An 18078-nucleotide genomic window follows, 5' to 3' on the forward strand; every position below is an offset into this window, starting at 1 on the left:
ATGTGGTGCTGCATTTAGTTTCCCCAGAAACAGGAAATGCACTTTAAAAATCAGTTGAGTTGCAGTTCATCTTACCCTTGTATCCGTGACCCTTGGTGATGCCGATAACGTCGATCATCTCGTCCTGTGTAAAAACTGTGCTGACTGGCACGGCCTGCTCCAGCTTCTCACGGGCCCAGTCCACCTTATCAGAGATGGTGCCTCCGTTCAGCTGCACCTCCATGAGGTGAGACTTCTTCTGCCTCAGGGGCAGCAGACGCATCTGCACAGAGAGAGAGACAGGTCAGAACAGAAAGAAACACTCAAGATGTACAGTGACATCTTAAGCTGTGTAGTCTCAGAAGGAAGGCAGCATGGAAGGTATCCTCATAAGTATAGGGCGCCATGCCTGACGCATGATCCGTGGTCTCATCACTGACACAGAAAACTTCACTAGAAACCTGATAAGTGTACTAACCTGTGTGTGGGCAATGATGCGGACGACCTGGCAGTACTTCTTCATGGAAGCAAAGTCCTTCTCCAGCTGCTTCTTGCCCTCATCATCCTGCCATTTCTTGCAGTATTTGGTGAAAGCCTTCTTCTTGGACTTGTACCTGAGAGCGCGCAGCGTGGCAGGAGGAGAGAGGACACATCGGTTGGCACAGGTCCTTCATAACCCCGGAGGGCCAGCGGAAGAACACAGTGCATAGCTGCTCGCCCTCTTGTCCGTGTGGAGAAGAGGGCTGATATCAGCTAGTTCAGATTTTGGCTCATGGCTCAGTTTCTAAGAAGCACTTTCCACTGGCCAGAGGAGCCCGGAGCTCATCAGGGCACACGGCACCTGAGCGGAGCTACCACATAGGCCACCGTAATGTTAGACTCACTCAGTGAAAACAGATTATTATATTTCCACTGGGTAACTAACGTTTGCTTCAAGCACAAACTACTATCAGGTATAAGGTACCATTTTGTACAGTGTCTCACCAGTTCTTGTAGAACCGACGCTTGCACTCGTCACTGACGTGCTCGGCGAAGATGGTCTTGAATGAGCGCAGGCCACGGGGGGTGTTGACGTAACCCACGACTCCGACCACAATCATGGGAGGGGTCTCCACAATGGTCACAGCCTCAACCACTTCCTTCTTGTTCACCTCTGTAGAAGTAGAAATAACAGTTAATCTTCACATTAAGAGATATTTGAATTTAAAACTATTAACTGCACTACTGAAGGGTATAAACTGCGCTCAGTGCTCGACATTCAGCAAGGGGTATAAACCCATTATGTCCGCCCGTCGAGGGGATCATCACAGGCAGACTACCACTCTTAAAATATCTATAACTTCTAATTATTGGACAACATTCACTATAGAGCAACAGTGTCCTCCACTCACTTGAGCCAGGTCTGTCGACCTCACGGACGATGTGGGTCATGCCGGCCTTGTAGCCCAGGAAGGCGGTCAGGTGCACGGGCTTGCTGGGGTCATCCTTAGGGAAGCTCTTGGCCTTACCACGGTGCCGCCGACTCCTCTTGCGGGGCAGGAACCCGAGGGATCCGTGGCGGGGAGCCGAAAACTTACGGTGGGACTGTGGAGGGAAGAAAACGTCAGCCGGTGCGTTGTGAACCAACCACGAGGCCTATATCACATACAAGGACATCCTTTCCTAGCTGGAAAAAGCTCGATTCTTGCATATTAACTGTATGGTTTAGTTTAAAAGCTGTGTTAAGTTATTAATATGCAACTGCAGGGAAACGGGTTACCACGTTGTTAGCATTGCTAGTTCACCGCCGCAAGTATGCAGGTTTGTCGGCTGTCAAATAACGATACGACAACCCGAGATGCCGCTTAAGCTTCGATTATTATAAGATAAAACATATATAAATACAACAAGGTAATATACTTGGGAGTGTTGTATCGAAGTAGCTTCATATTTAAGTTTTAATTACAAGGTGAGGCCTACGTAAAGCTGCCATTTTGGACCCCAAGTCACCGGTATGGTATCCCTAAAGCTGCGATATCAGTAAAATGATACAGAAATATAAGCTAAACATTAATAAGACTTTCTAAATATGGACTCCCTAGTAGATTAAACAAGTCAAATTCAACAGATGCCTCAGATGACAAACAGATTCAAGTCCAGAGTGTCAGCAGCATGAAGAGCAAACTCACCATTTTGTGTCCAATCCGATTCAAAGAGATCTTCTAAAGGGCCAGTGCGCCTATTTATACACATACAAGTATCGCGGGATTCAGCGTGACTATCTTCAGAGAAGCCCCGCCCCCGGGATTTCACCCTGTAAATGTATTAAACTCAGCAGCCACTAGATGTCGCTGTTTGACTTTGCAAAGTCTCTGAATAATAAAATACGATAAGATAAATAGGAAGATATTTAGCAATTTGTCTTTGGACAGGAATATTTTTGAAATAGTTATGTTCTCATTAAGTATATTTAATATATATATTAAAATTGTTTTATATAATTCGTTACATTTGGGAGAAATGGAAATAATATTAATTTCTTGCACAACATATTCCTTTATTGGATACTGCATACAGTGTGTATATTTTCATTATAGATTTTCTATTTTATCTTATATTATATTTATACTTTATTATATAGACTTTTTGTTTGACTTTTGTCAAACTTTAATTTCTCCCACGGGGGAACAATACATCTCATCTTATTCAGTTCTTCTGTGGTGTCAGTTAAAATCAGAGTAGAATAAAACCTTTCTGTCCACCGTAGTGAAAAACTTTCTTTAAACTTGTGCCTGTATAATAAAAATGTAGTGTTTTGTTTTCTACTGTTATTTGTTTTCATTATTATGAAATACCTCAATCATAACTAATATATTATTTTCTTTTAAATAATAATGGTCATTTACAAACTCCTCAGGCAATAAATCACACATAGCATAAAAATCCAGCTGTCTTAACATTTATTATTGTTTCATTCATTAAAAAAACAACAAAGAAACACACACATTTACACCTTTCAGGTTAAGGCAGCAATATTTTTGTTTTATGATCCAGTGATGTAACAAGTTTTAACGTCATGTTGACCAGAATAGCACTAGGGGAAAGGTTGGAAAGCCTCTTGTGATTTTCCTTTACCATCATCTAAACAATCTTGGCGAAATATCAGAATAACTGTGTTACTTTTGGTAAGATGGCTGCAGTGGTTTTCACTGAAAAATGTTCTCAAATATTCATGAATTCTTGTAATGCAACTATAGCATAAAATGCAAACTTCATGCACACAATGTAAACATGTCTTCTAAGAAGGCTAGCTTTAATTTTCAGGCCTTGTGTTTTTGTATTCTGACTTTCCTCCAGTTACGAGAACAGAAAAGAGGCGTATATTCAACAAACATAGAAAAAACTGTGGTTATTATAGTGATTTCATTTCACAGCGCTTCTCTTGTAAATGTAAAGTGCTACAAATGATCATATCTATCCAGCATACAAAACAGATTTATCAGTCTTCTACTCAGATGGCAAAAATGTCATGCTTTACTGCTGCAGGAATGCAGATTGGACCAGATTTTCTGGACTTTGTATTGAATAAAGCTGTACACGCCATGCAGTTGGTCTCAGGCAATGCAAATTGTGGGAACAGTTTCCCGACTCATGCGACAGTAACGATGTAGTTGCAGTCCTTAAAGAGGGTTTAAACATTGTCCTGTACAGTGGGTGAATCGGTGTCAGTGTAATTTGGTACAAGCCCCTTTCCTTTTAGGGATTTAAACAGTTTCTTTTTAAGATACCTGGAAAAAAACATTTGCTCAGATAATCAACACAAATAAAAGGATATGGGTCAAAGAGCTTCTCTCAGTATCCAGGCTTGTAGTTCAAGCTCATTATGAAGTTCAAGGATGTAGGTGTGTCTCAAGTCTTATCACAGTCTCCAGAGAGCAGATCTACAGGGAGAGGAATCTCACTGTGCTCACACAATATCAAATTCAGGCCCCAGTGTTCATCAAGCTTCTGCCGTATAACAATGTCTGTCATGTGAATTATCTTCAGCCACTGAAAAACAACCAGACCCAGTCTTCAAGATGGCGGTCACTCTCTATCAAGGTTCACCTTTTGGAAGAAGGCCTTTCCAAACTCATAGGTGCTTATCATAACAGCACAGGCTGGGGCCACTTTGATCACTCTGGGCATGAAACCTGAGGAAAATACAAATGTTTTATTTTTACTCAATATAATAAAACCATGGTTTGTACACATTCAAATTCAAGCCCTTTAAAGACTTTCAAAGTACCCAAAACAAAAACTTCCAGACTCTCAAAGCCTTTATCATCACATCTACATTTTTGCTATAAATGCAATTGCAAAAAATAAGAATAATGATAATTTCTTTATATCCACAGCAATCACTGTATATATTGTCGCTTTGTTTATTTTACCAGCTATTAACTTTAATTGTACATTTGATCATGATTATCATCAATAATCATCAATCAGGGATCAACAGAGGGCTTGTTTAGTGGATGTATGAATGATGAGTGAACATGCCAGGAGACAACAAACAAATGCGACAACAAGACTGATTCAAATATTATAAGGTTTTTGGTTCACATGAGTGATTGTATAACTGGAACAAAACACAATTATGTTGAAAATCAAGCATTTCTCAAGGACGATATTTGAATTATGAAAGACATCATACAGTAAGTGTATACCTGCAAAGAGCCCCCTGTAGCCCAACTCGGCCCATATTTCCTTCATTATGTGCCATGTGGATGTGGTTTTCTTTAAGGAGGCTAGGAGGAATGGAAATAAGTTACTGTTAGGAACATGTTTCACAGATAAGTAAATACATTTCACACAACATCATGTTTAAATACCGACCTCCCACAGTATCCATTTCTCCCAGCTGGATCTGTCTCCGTGTTTTCACCACGTCAAAAGGCAGCGTCAGGATTGCAGCAATCTAGACCCAATGACAGACAACAACAGTCAGTGGATACACTTCAGTCTGTGTGTGAAGGATAACCATTCATATCAGAGGGGCAGTTGCTCAATTATTGCATAAGTGAATGTGGGTCAGTCGCTGGCCTCATTCTCTGAACATTTCCCTGACAATGCCTTCATTGCTCAGACCTGGACCCTTGTTATCAGATATTTGAGGGTAATTAAGTCATTGTGATATGTTTATATAGACTACAATTAACTGTAGTCATTGAACCAAAGCAAACATCAGGATTTATCAAGGCTACATTTTAAGTGATTCAATCATTCATATCATCAGGATTTCAGTTATCAGGTTATTCCCTCTACTGATAAATGCTAATGAAATGTTAATTCTACAATTAACATTTTGGGCAGCCCAGGTTTCAGATGTAAAGGTTCTTACAGCATTTGGATGGCGAGTAAACTCTATTAGTTTACTTATAGAGTTTTTTTTATTCAGAAACAATAAAACATTTTGAATTCACTGCAGCTCTGATGTAATATATAGGGTCATCTGTCAAACTATCACTTTTCCTTGGTTTGTGCCAGCAATAACTCAACAGCAATGTTTCTTTCTAGAAATCATTACTCGGTTACTCAGAATAATCAACAGACCAAGCACGAGCCTCTCATCCATCTGTAGATGTACGTTTCCTTCTCCACGATGATACGTAGAAACAAAATAGTTCCTCCATGGAACTCCTCACAACAAGGTCTGTGGGTTATCTTAACTGTAACTGGGTCACAATTTCTGGAAAGGGACATTGCTGTTGAGTTCAATGTGTTTTTGGCGCTTTTCCACCTGGTTGCATTATATTTGAGAAAAGGCAGACATCTCTACAACTGATATCTAGAAAACTGGGCAGCTTACACCAAAACAATCTAGATGAATAAACAGCAGAACAGGTAAGGGGGAAAATATGAATTTCTGATTCTGGGGTGAACTGTCCATTTAGAATAAAACTCTGAAATGGTTTTTCCTGTAAAGCTGAGTACTTACAGCTCCAGAGACGGCCCCGGCAGTAAAGCTGATGGAGAAGTTGGCCTGAGTCACTCTGGACTGCTCACATAACTGGGCCTTCACCAGTTCATAGTTGAACCAGTACAAAGCTGCACATACACACAGAGACAGTTTGTTTGTTAATTAGTCACTTGGCTCCACATTACAGTCATCTTACGCTTACTTTGACAAATGACTGCTTATTTTTAGTGTACGATCTCATTTATTGTTGCTCTTTCTATCTCTCTTCCATTTTGTCCCTGTTGAAGAGTTTTTTGGGGAGGTTTTCCGAATCAAGGGTCTAAGGATAGAGGCTGTCGTATGGCATAAAGTCCCTTGAGGAAAATCTGAAATATTCACATGAACTTCTCAAAGCACTCTTGCAGCTGCAGCCCGTTTCACTGAGTGCTCAGTATGCTTCAAACTGTAGGTTTAGCAAAAAGTATACTTCCAGCAGATTTTCAAGAATGCAGATAGTACAACACACTAGCAGCGTATTTAGCTGTGGTCTGATGAAAGGACAATTGTTTGGAACATACTGAAGATATCAAATCACAGCAGACGAGTAAAATATGCAGCCGGAATGGTTTGACAAGTTTCTGTGGAGGATAAGATACATTTCTCACTCTTACTGTAACCGGCATGAAGTCCAGCTAACAACAGTCAAGTCTACTGATAAAATTTTCATGTAATCCATGTAACAACAACATCTAAAAAAGGGATATTTAAGATTTTTTAAACAGTGTCCTTATATTGCTTTCTGTCTTGCTGCTCTCACCAGAGAAGGGTACGTCTCTGAGAACGGTAGGCCCCCAGCCCCTCCACAGTGACAGCAGGCCATCCTGGGCCACAGCAGAGCGGATGCACACCCGCAGCTCGCTGTAGGGCAGCCGACGGGACTGCATCTTGGTCCTGACCAGCTCCAGAGGGCTGATCACTGTCACAGCCCCCACTGCAACACACACACACACACAAAAACACATGCTGGAAGTCAAAAACCCATTATCAAATTAGAGTTAGGATAAATACATGTGCTTGGGTTTTAATGGACTTACATCTAGCCAGACCGCCTGCAACAAGGGGGATGTGGCTGCCCTGGAAACCCAGACCGTATCTCAGAAAGTCCCGCAGCTGGTCGTAGCAGGTGAAGTAGATGATGGTGGCGGGTACAGCCATAACCCTGCACACACATGCAAATAAACAATGGTTTTAAATGAGTAAGTGCTTGGAACATTCTTATATATAGCAAGAAAGACTTTATTCTAAACTCTTGATTTCTGAGGATACCCTTTCACTGGATGATTCTGAGAATACGCCTCTCAGGTGTCAATGGATTTATTGAGATATAGTCACCAGTCTTGGACACGGTGGACCCTCTGGACTGACCTTTGTTCTACCCAATTAATAAAATTGGAACTGACTACAGAATACCCAAGTGACTGTAATGTAATTATGTCTGGTGGTGGTGGTGGTGGTGGTGGTGTGTGTGTGTGTGTGTGTGCGTGCGTGCTGTTTCGTTTTCCTGTTTTGTATCGTGTTTGTAAAGTAGTGCTGTTCTTGTGTTTTGTTAACAGAGTTTAAAAACTACTAAAGATGTGGTTCTGTACATACTCAGAACTGGTAGTATATGTAATTGTTAGCAGAACCTCAATAAAAACACATATCTCAGTGCTGGGACAACTCTATATGTGTACGTACGTATCAAATGTTTTCAGTGGTCTTTTGTTAAATAACACTTGATAGTGTTGTTTCCTGCTGTTTCCTGCTAAGATGGATGTTCCTTCCTGACTGCAGCAGCTTAGTAAATCGTTTTTAGAGGCAACATCTACTACAGTGATGTCCATGGCATAGGAAACAGTTTCAAACACATGGATTTATAATTGTTAAAAGCCTTTATACGTTTTATTTGGCCGTTCTGCCGATTGATAGTTGAGGTGGGTCATCCTGTTATATTGTTATATTTTATTTACAGAATAAACACTTAATTCAGGGTACCAGTGTGCTACTTATAGTGTTATATAATTATGACTGTATGGATTACAAGGATTAAGTATTTTAAACACTGATTTGAGGAGAGTTCGGACACTCACAGTGTTGGTGGTAGCCCGCTCCACAATGACCTGAGTCCTTCATGTCGAGTGATTTTCACAAAAGCGTCCTATGGCACAAACAAATATGTGTGACACAATCACATTCAATCTGTGTGAAAAGGACCGTGGCAAAGGCAAAGCTGCTAATGTACTTACAAGTGTCCCACTGAAATGTGTTGGTGTTTTGTACCAGCTGGTGCAACTGGTTCCATTCTGACACACGTAGATGTGATCCATCAGTCCATTACAATACAGGAAACACCTCCCTGTGAGAGACGGAGCAACCAGGGGTCAGCGGAGTTACAAGCATACAATAACTGTACGACACTGGCCTTCCCAGCAAACGCCAGATAATTAGACTTTAAAAATGTGATCTGTAAAGGTTTCATGTGTTCTCAACTACAATCCTTGACAGAGGAGAGGAGGGTGATTAATAATACACGCCGTGGCAATGACCACAGAGTCAGTCAGAAGATAACGTCAGGCCTGCCCTTGTCACTGCTTACTTTGCCTGTTTATTCAGGGCTCGGTTTAAGATAGACTATTGACAAAAAAATTCAGAGTAACTCTAAAAAAAGCACAATTTCACAATCTGCTCCTACTACAGATTTTGAAATGGGAAAATATCGCAGGAAACAAAAACAATACATTTACGAAAGAAAGAGTGGAGTGTTCAAGAGTTCAAGTGGTGACTTGTATCTAAGGAACATTTTTAGCATTTGAAGCTATCACACACACAAACATGAAATGGTAGTTGAAAGCCAGGTAAGAAAACTGCAGCCATACAAGCTTTACACATCAACAAAAAGGACCGAAGGCCAAGAAGGGAAACAAAAATAGGCTCTCAGCCAACAGTAAACACGTGAATCTATCTAAAAAAGGGATTATTGAGCTGTTTGTTAGTCGAGCCCACACACAGAAAGGTTGTGCTGGGTCACGGTGTTGTTTTCAAACCGTGACCATGTTTTAGCGTGCAGCGACGGCGGGTCAGATACTCACACTTGGAAGGGCGGAAGACGCCACCCCACGGAGCTGAAGCTATGAAACAAAGCAAAAGGCAGGTGTGGCGGTGTTAAAAAAGCATCAAGAGTCACACGAGAGACACGAGCAGCTGTTACAAAGCAACGTTTCGAAACCACGGAAGGAGACGAGCCCCCTTGTCCTACCTTGGTGGAACGGTGTTTGCTGAGCCTGCAGCCTGATCTTCACAACGTCCAGCGGTGTGACTGTAAACAAACACGTTGACAGATCAAATTATTACAGCATTAGTACACCTAGATTAAACTAATAACAGCCCTTCCTTCATTGGGGTAAACGTGTTTTAGAGAAGCATTGATTTCGGAGGCTGCAGTTGGTGGAGCGACCGTGTTTCTATTATTTTGTCCGCCCCATTCTTATCAATGACCTGTAAGGCAGTACAGTTCGACAACACCACAAAGAACTTCTTCCAAAAGTTCAGAAAACCATAAAAGACAATAAAAACTGAACATTATAACCTTCATGAAGCATTTTGCAGCACTGTTAGACTACATTAGTTTGAGCTAGCTGTACCTAAAGAACAGGCAACTAACTAATTGTAAGACTAACTCCATTGGAAGGCAAATATATTCTTAGACATACAGACATTAAGTTGCTCTGTTTCCGTGATCTCACCAAAAATAGATGTGAGGAGGGCTCCAGTGCCAGAAGCCAGCATCTGCTGCACTGGAGAGATGGCAGCCGCGGGGCTGCTGACGGCCCGCTCCCCCATCCTGCCCACCTGTCACACAAAGAAAACAAATAAATACGAAACATACCAACGAGAACACGATGTCATGTAACTAAACGTCACAGAGGAGTCTTTGTTTCCTTGTCATGTAAAACAACTAAAGGAGGAGTGTTTGTGTCCTGGAGGATGAGCGACTTTATACCTCGTCTGTGGTTAGGTCTTATGTCAGAGTGCTAACTGTGTGACGCCTGCTCCTGAGATGCTCCAAGTTCATCATGGGGACAAAAACCTACATTTAAAAAGTGTTAAAATAACTGCAACTTGTGCTGCTGTCCTTCATCCGACGGGCCGATTATTACTGCGTACTGAAGTCAGACCAGACATCCTTAGTCTAAGTCTGGGCGGGTTGTTATAATGGGGTCGTTGAAACATTATGATAGCTTATCTACGATGTGCATTCACCAGACAGCCAGTGAGAGCCTCACCTCCTGGCCCCCTAACTGAGAGCTGTCATAATGTAATCAGCCCACAGTGAAATGGAAGAGGAGCAAATAAAAAGGTAGAAAAAGAAATGTCCACAGGGAAGAATTACGCACAATGTCGACAAATCCATCACCAGCAGACAAGATTTTTTGGGCTGAATGAGGATTTTTGGCAAAGTAACAGAATAATTTCAAACTTTCCTGTTTTCAACCTGTGTAGTTGCCATTTGTCTCCCCTTATTTGTCCTATTCCTGGAGTTAAATACACTTCAGTGTGACATTTATAGCCACTCGTCCCTCAAGGGCTGTCTGCCAGGTAAGCTGCTGCTTGGACAAACCAAGTGGCCAAAACAAACATTGTGTCCTAAAATGATATGTTTGTCCTCTCCCTGTCAATATCTGACTCTACATATAAACTACCTACATTGCACTCATGTTGTGAGGGCACAAAAACAAAAGAGACACATCTAATTCATTCAGATTTAAGTAACGTGTCAGTGAACTGTGCAACTCAATCAATGATCTAACTTAACCCTGCTGTGCAGACACTTTTTTTTTTTAGCACACTCTGTTCTTTCTCTCCAACATTAGCTGACGAACATTAAAGCCCAAACAAAATGGATATCTACCTTAAACCCACACTTGAGGAGAGGAGGATTAAAACCCAATGCGACCATTTATCAAACGCATTAAACTAAATTTGCCCCAACATGTCTGCATTACAGTGGAAGCTAGCTGCTTAGCTTTTCAGGTAACAACGTTTTTTTTTTGTTTTTGTTTTTTTAGGATGACAAGCAAACGTCACTCACCTCTACTTTAGCTGCCAGCGTCGTCACCCATTTCAGTTAACTTTAACGTTACGTCGCCACATTTAAGAGCGAAACGCTAAGCCACAGTTTATCACGGTTCCCCATCGAGGAGAGACCGTAAACATGTTGTTGGAGTCGAGCTAAAGAAGCTCGTAGCCCGGCTGTTCATACGTACAGGTCACGACGTCCGCCGCGACGTTCACATCACAAACCTGTAACGCACTGCGCTCAGCGATGGACGTGACAGCGATAGCGTGAGGCCGATCCGCATGTTGTGGAGATCTGTGGTAAACTGGCTTGGCCCCGCCCCCTCCCTCTGCCGCTGCGCCTCCTGCTGTTGGCTCTGGCGCCCCCTGGTGGAGAGGACGCGGTGGCGCGCTGCAGCTGCCGCATGTAAACAAGTTTATCCGACAGTGCACTGCAACCTGTTCAGTGTAGAGTGCGGCCAAACGGGAGCCACTTCATTTCACTCCTATCAGTAAAAAAAGGTAATTTTTTTAGTGGAGTTAATTAGTTAATTAATTGAAGAGACCAGAAGAGGCGCTGTAGGGTATTCAGGGAAATTAGGAACCTCTCTCTCTCTCTCTCTGAGGGTGTGTTCAATGAATGCAGGACTCTCAGTTGTCTGGTTACTTTGAGGTGAGATACTTGTGAAACACCTGACTGCTCACAACAGCCCTTCAGTCTTTTACCAAGGTAAGAGAAATAAACATTTTCTTTGAGCCCCGAGAATCTGAGATAATCCTCTCGTTTTATAATGATTCAGACACATTTACAGTAAACAACTGCTTTTTAAATTGCTTAGCTTGTTTTAATATTTTACGTTTTTTTTCAATAATAATAATCCCCATGTATTTTATGACTGATTAGTCTAATTTTTTGAACAAAATGCGTTTCCTTTCTCATGCGCAAGCTAAACGAAACTGAAAGTGTGTTAATGTATTTTTTATGTCCTATTTTGTTGCCTATTCATTGTGAAATAAAAAAGCTGAAAAAACAAGAACAAGCCTCTAAGGGAAGTTTCACACTTCAGGAAATAAGACAAACCTGACACATTGTTTGAATTTTTGTGTTTGACGTGTATGGCTCATTTTCAGTGAATGTGTTGTATTTAAAGAATAAGTCTGAAAACACCAGAAAGGCAAGATTAGTTTTTACAGACAGAGAAGTTCATGAACATGTAGAAATATCTGAGCATGCGTATAAAACAATTGCTGATGCAAAAACCTTTGTTTCTGATGTTGGATGGAGAGGAGGGGGATTCCACATGCACACCTTTTACTTTCCCTTCATTAAAGACCTGTGTGTGTGTGTGTTGTGTGTGTGTGTGTGTGTGTCACAGATGCAGAAGTGGGTTGTGATCTGTTGGGCTCTCCTGGCCCTGGTTGGAGCAGAAGAGTGTCCAGATGGAGGAAAATGTGAAGACGGTCAAACCTGCTGCAACGACCCAGCCAACGGCTATGAATGCTGCCCGTTTGATCAGGTAGACCTGGTTGTACCACCCGCATGCACTGCATTATCATATTAATCATAAAGTTGGAAGAAACTAATCACAATTACTCTTTCTGCTGTGACTGACTTGCTTTTGTAGCAATCCTACTTATTATGGAAATTGCAGCAAATGTTGACCACTTTAAATCCTAATTTCTCCTGAAACTTTCCTCTAAGAAGAGTCAAAGATACAAAAAGGAACCCATATTGTACATCACAACCTGTTTGCCCCACCACACCACTTATTCTTACACTAAGTAAGATGTTCAAAAGAAAAGTTATTTTAGAAACAGGAAAAAACACATATTATTTGCATAATGTATACACAGTTTGTCTAAATATGGTATCTCTGCAAAGCAAGCAATAATATACCTGCTGTTATCTGGCATGGTTAAAGAGTTTGAATTCTTACTTCTCTTTTGAGCTTTTATTTATTTGATTTGATTTGTGCACAATGCCAAAAGCTTACAATTTAGTTTAAGACTATAATCTTTTTGTTGTAAGATATTAAGACTAAAAAGACATCAAATAAAGGAACACGGTTCGAGCTAGAGATAACCAGTTAGCCTTGACAAAGCTAAATAAAGCTAAATGCCCCTTAACTGTTTCTTGCTATTGAAATATGCCAATTTTGATAAACTAACATCTTATTAATTGAGTTTTCTATCCCACATAAACAAGGCAGCAGCTGAATCCAATCACAGCTTAACTTTTCCCACTAAAAAGTAGCTTATGCTAGTTTAGCAGCTGCTCTTAAATCTAAATTTCAAGGTTATTATTAAAAATGGTAGATGAAAGCGGAAAGTTTTGTTGATAACTGTGTTTCCTATATTCTCTGAAGGTTTTGCAAAGGTCTGTGTCAATAATTATCATCTAATAGTAGTCCAAAAAGAAACTGCACCCTATTGAACTGTTGTACTTTACACAATGTGAAAACGTTAAACCTGCTGCTGTTACTGCTCTCTGCTATATGGCCGCACAATTAACTTTACATAGTATTTCATCTCAAGCAGAATACTTTGTCCATTTGTCTATCACATAGTTAAATGTACATATTGTATGAGATAACCACTCCTCTTGTTCTCTAACATGAAAAGAATTAGTATTCATGCTCAATGGTGTTTTACTACTTTATGAGCCAGATAAAAGCTCAGGCCTCATTAACCCAGACTGATAGCAGTTTTGAAACTTTGGTAGTCAAAGTGCTCCTACTACCGCTCTCCTTGTAGGCTGAGTGCTGTGATGATCACGTACATTGCTGCCCTGCGGAAACAATCTGCGATACGGCCACGTCCAGCTGTGTGAACGCTACCGTTACCATGCCCTGGGTGGAAAGAGCTTCTGCTGACCAACCCAGACACTCTAAAGTAAGAATACCAGACATCTGTAGCTTCCATGAAAAATACTGAGTAAAGAGCTTGATGTATTTAAGATTGTACCCCCTCTCCCACCCTGTCCCCTGCAGTCCTTCAGGATGATCAAGGCGTACATGGGGGAGGATGACGACAACGTCTGTCCCGATCAGTCACGGTGCCCACCTGAATTCTCCTGTCTGAGGGCCTTGACGAGGTTTGGCTGCTGTCCCCTAGCTCAGGTAATCAAACCTTGTCCAACACAGATATCATTTTAAACATCTATATATAATTTATAGTAGTATAGTATAGTATAGTATAGTAGTACTAGTAATAATGGTTCAATTATAAGGGAAATGGAAGTAATAACCACACAAATTGTATCGATAGGTCATATGTAATGTCAAGTAACAGAAATGACAAAAATAGGAAATAAAGACCAAAATACGTGTTAATTGGTTAGCCACTCATACATACACTTCATAAAACTGGGTGCATATGTTATACAAATCTAAAATATGTCTTCTAGAAACGCAGTTACTTCCTGTCGCAAAGAGGATCTTTGCTTGTTTGGTTGACAAACTAAGCTGGTTTCACTTCACTGAAGACGAAAATATGTTGCAGGGGATTAATGCTATTCTGGGTGATTTAATATGAAACTCTGAACATGCAGCAGCTCTTTGTGTTTTGCATTTAAGTTATCTGTTGGATTGCTTTACAGCAACAGTGTACAAGGAGCAGTAAAGTCTGATTATACGGCACCTTTAGTTTATGAATTGTAAAATATAAATGTTGTTGTTCCTGGCCCCTGACAGGGAGTCCCCTGCTCTGATGGGAAACACTGCTGTCCTGAGAACCACCAGTGCAGCGCGGACAGCCGCTCCTGCATCAAAAAAGGTGAAATTCTTCTGCTTACAAGCACAACATATTCTAGAAAACTGTCTGAATGTGAATCCTGTTTGCAGGAGGGGGACTTCCCAAAGGTCCATTCTCAGGCCTCTTCTGTTTAACTTGCACATGCATGTGAAAAACAAATATCTCACCCTTATTATGCAGACGACACATATTTACAATATCACCAGGCGACTATACAAGCACTGTGTAAATAAATTGAACAAATAAATTATTGGATGTGTAAACAAAGAAGAACATTTAAAATTGGGTGCTCAGCGTCAGTGGCTAACGTTAGAAATCCCAAACCAGGCCAGAAATATTGGTGTAGTCATGGGCTTAAAAACATAATCAGCTGACTATGACTGTAAGAATATATCACGAATGAAAGGATTTGTGTCTCAGCAGTACTAAACAGAAAATAACAGCAGAACTCAAACTTCATCCATGCGTTTATCTTCGACTACATGTTACTATAAAAAGTCAATCAGACAGCTGCAGCGGATTCAACGTTAAAATACTACTGTTGGTTTATAAAGCACTGAATGGTTTGCAACATTCATTTTCTGTGCACCACATAACTGGAATAAACTCCCAAAAAACCTCCTGTCAAGGTTTCAAATCTTTCTGCTTTTCACTAACTTGTATTGCATTAAAATTGGGACTATTTATTTGTATCTTTCACTGTAGCTGCACTGTAACTTTTATCCTCCTGTTTCATCTATTTTATTCAACTTTTGCTTATTTCTATCTGTTATTTTACTTGTGTCTTTATACATATATTCGCCCTTTTGTGTGTTATGTAAAGCACTTCGAATTGGCTTGTTGTTGAAAGGTGGTGTACAAATAAACATGCCTTACCTTGCATAAGGGGATTACTTTCATCTCTAAGCCCCCTAACTAATCATAAACATTTTAAAATTTGATGTTGTTGTATTTGATGCATTGTTATCTTGTTGCAGAGCTTGTGACTACAGTGCTGTGCAGCGACGGAGTGTCAGAGTGTCCAGATGGAACCACCTGCTGTGAAGACTCTGAAGGCAAATGGGGATGCTGTCCCATGCCAAAGGTACAAAATGGAGGATCTTTTTCATTATAGACATATACGCAAGTCAAACGATGGATTTGCATGTTCCTGCCTCGGCGTCTTTATGGTGTGTTATCATGCGTGGCTATATGGTGATCGACATCTGTCTCCATTGTCTAAACAGGCCGTGTGCTGCGCGGATAAAATACACTGCTGTCCTGAAGGGAGCGAATGTGATGTGGAACACTCCAAATGTATTTCCTTATCTACCAAAAAAGAGATGCCAATGTGGGCCAAACTTCCTGCTCGAATGAGGGCAGAGTGGGAGAACCAGAAAGGTCAGACTTGTTTTTTGTTTTGCTGTAAACTTACTTCCTCTTTCTGATTAATCATTGTCTAAATCTGAGTGTGTGATCATGCAACCTGATATGTGTGTATCAACTTTCAGAGGGTGAAAAAGTGACTGCAGAGACAGCTCATGACTCCAGCTCAGAAAAAGCCCCTGAATTCACCAAAGTGGATACAGTTCCTCCTTCAGAGAAGGAAGTATCTGTTTCGCCTGTCTCTAAGGCAGCTGCAGGTGAGATGCGTCCAATTATGTAGAAACAAACACCTAAAAATAATGCAGAGGTGCATCACAAACAGGGTGTGAACTAAAGGGGAGCCAGGGCGAGCTGGGAACCTCTTAATGAAACATGAGCTCCCCTGAAAACATGATTTATCTCTAAACTATTGACAATATGGTGTTTTTGCTACGCATTTATCATTTATCTATATCTTCATCATCATGGATTATGTGTAAAATTAGGCTACTATTTACTACTTTACTAACTTTAATAAAGATAATGATGATGTAAGAAATCATACTATTGGTATGTTTTTCCAGGTGACGTCCCCTGCGATGATACAGTAGCCTGTCCAGATGGCACCACATGCTGTAAAACACAAGAAGGCGGCTTCGCTTGCTGTCCTCTACCAGAGGTACAACTTTGGCTGCCATTTTGTAGACATTCCTAACTTTGTTAAAAGCGTCACAAATGCATTAATGTTTTTTTTTTCTTTGCTCATATCATTCCCAGGCTGTTTGCTGTGAAGATTTCATTCACTGCTGCCCACACGGTAAGAAATGTAATCTGGCTGCACAGACCTGCGATAGCGACACACACTCTGTGCCGTGGGTCAAGAAGATACCCACAATCCCCAGGCTGGGCACACAGGCGGGGAATGTTTCATGTGACTCCACCGCGAGTTGTCCTGATGGCGCCACCTGCTGCAAGACCACAGAAGGAAAATGGGCCTGCTGTCCTCTACCTAAGGTTAACACCCAGAGCAACATGCACTCACTGATACTTTAAAACCAGCTTTTAAAGCGTCAGTATTCAGACTGCACTTCCCCAAATCACTTGCCAATCCCCTACAATGGTGGCTGTCATTGCTCATGTTAAATACACAGATATTGTGTTCAAGAAACGTAAGAAATGTAAAACTCACCCCATCCTGAGGATGTGAAATGTTCAGCAACAGCAAAATATACGTATATGTTGAAATAATGGGTAATACGATGTTGTAAATTTATTGACATTCAGTAACACATTATTTCTTTAGTAGAATTGTTCAACATCTTGGGACTTTTGCTTATTCCCTTTTCTTGCCAAGAGTTACAGTAGATGATTCAATCCATGTAGCGTCCACCAGTAGCTGCTTAGCTAAGGTTAGCATGAAGAGCTAGCTTAGCTTAGTACAAAACCGGATTTTCTCTGGTTGTTGTTGTTCTACAGATTAAGCAAACAAAATATAACATTTTAATTACTGATCTTAAGAAATGCTGTTAGGTGAATTGTGTTACCTTTAAACCGAGCCAGGCTAGCTGTTCATCTGTTTCCAGTCTTTGTGCTAAGCTAAGCTAAACTGCTGCTGACCATTGCTTTGTATTTATCATAAAGACATAAAAGTGGTACCAATTGTCTCCTCTAACTCTCAAAACAAAAGCAACTTTCCCAGAACATCAAACTATTCCTTATAGTTATGTAGTGTATTTAACCACTTTTATATTGAATAGAGCATTTTTAATGAGCACTGTGCCGTTCTTCAGCACTCATTTAGTCTGCACTTAAACTTCACTTTATTTTGACTGACATTTCTCTCTTGTCATGCAAATTCATACATCCAACTGTCACTTAACAATGTTTGTGACTAAAAATGTTCATGCCATTTTGTTCAAAAGGCGGTCTGTTGTGACGACCACGAGCACTGCTGCCCTACTGGCACCACCTGTGACTTGACCAGCCTC

The 18078-nt window shown here is 40.8% G+C and overlaps 3 protein-coding genes and 1 non-coding gene across 5 annotated transcripts in view; 1 reads left to right on the top strand and 3 right to left on the bottom strand.

The window, feature by feature from the left end:
• The window catches only part of rpl3 (ribosomal protein L3), a 3512-nt gene extending 1296 nt beyond the window's left edge, over positions 1-2216 (bottom strand). The window contains exons 1-5 of the mRNA XM_035655500.1: positions 2148-2216; positions 1371-1563; positions 964-1132; positions 458-593; positions 76-262 (exon numbers count right to left, since the gene is read on the bottom strand). Coding sequence (XP_035511393.1) covers positions 76-262; positions 458-593; positions 964-1132; positions 1371-1563; positions 2148-2150 — 688 coding nt within the window. The 5' untranslated portion in view covers positions 2151-2216. The remainder of the gene's footprint in view (positions 1-75; positions 263-457; positions 594-963; positions 1133-1370; positions 1564-2147) is intronic.
• Positions 331-422, bottom strand: LOC118323768. Its single transcript, XR_004796517.1, has one exon. It is a non-coding gene; the product is annotated as a small nucleolar RNA U83B (small nucleolar RNA).
• Positions 2217-2901: 685 nt separating the features above from the next.
• Positions 2902-11240, bottom strand: slc25a39 (solute carrier family 25 member 39). Of its 2 annotated transcripts, XM_035654582.1 has the most exons (12): positions 11028-11240; positions 9682-9787; positions 9195-9254; positions 9028-9066; positions 8185-8294; positions 8029-8096; positions 6994-7118; positions 6717-6890; positions 5939-6048; positions 4837-4918; positions 4668-4748; positions 2902-4151 (listed from the first exon to the last, which is right to left on the bottom strand). In XM_035654582.1, the coding sequence occupies exons 2-12, from the start codon at positions 9776-9778 to the stop codon at positions 4045-4047; spliced, it is 1053 nt and encodes a 350-aa protein (XP_035510475.1). In that variant the 5' UTR covers positions 9779-9787; positions 11028-11240; the 3' UTR covers positions 2902-4044. The 2 variants fall into 2 exon arrangements, with proteins under 2 accessions (XP_035510475.1, XP_035510476.1); XM_035654583.1 differs by lacking the exon at positions 9028-9066 and having other exon boundaries at positions 11028-11239.
• A 358-nt stretch (positions 11241-11598) lies between these two features.
• Positions 11599-18078, top strand: part of grna (granulin a) — a gene marked incomplete at its 3' end in the record, with an annotated part of 11731 nt that continues 5251 nt past the window's right edge. The window contains 10 exon segments of the mRNA XM_035654581.1: positions 11599-11723; positions 12370-12510; positions 13748-13885; positions 13984-14112; positions 14686-14767; positions 15724-15830; positions 15973-16126; positions 16237-16368; positions 16675-16769; positions 16868-17104. Of these exon segments, the coding sequence (XP_035510474.1) occupies positions 12370-12510; positions 13748-13885; positions 13984-14112; positions 14686-14767; positions 15724-15830; positions 15973-16126; positions 16237-16368; positions 16675-16769; positions 16868-17104 (1215 nt within the window). The 5' untranslated portion in view covers positions 11599-11723.

Source organism: Morone saxatilis, unplaced genomic scaffold, assembly GCF_004916995.1.
Source record: "Morone saxatilis isolate NCDOM2014 unplaced genomic scaffold, NCSU_SB_2.0 Contig14, whole genome shotgun sequence".
NCBI classification, from domain to species: Eukaryota; Metazoa; Chordata; class Actinopteri; family Moronidae; genus Morone; species Morone saxatilis.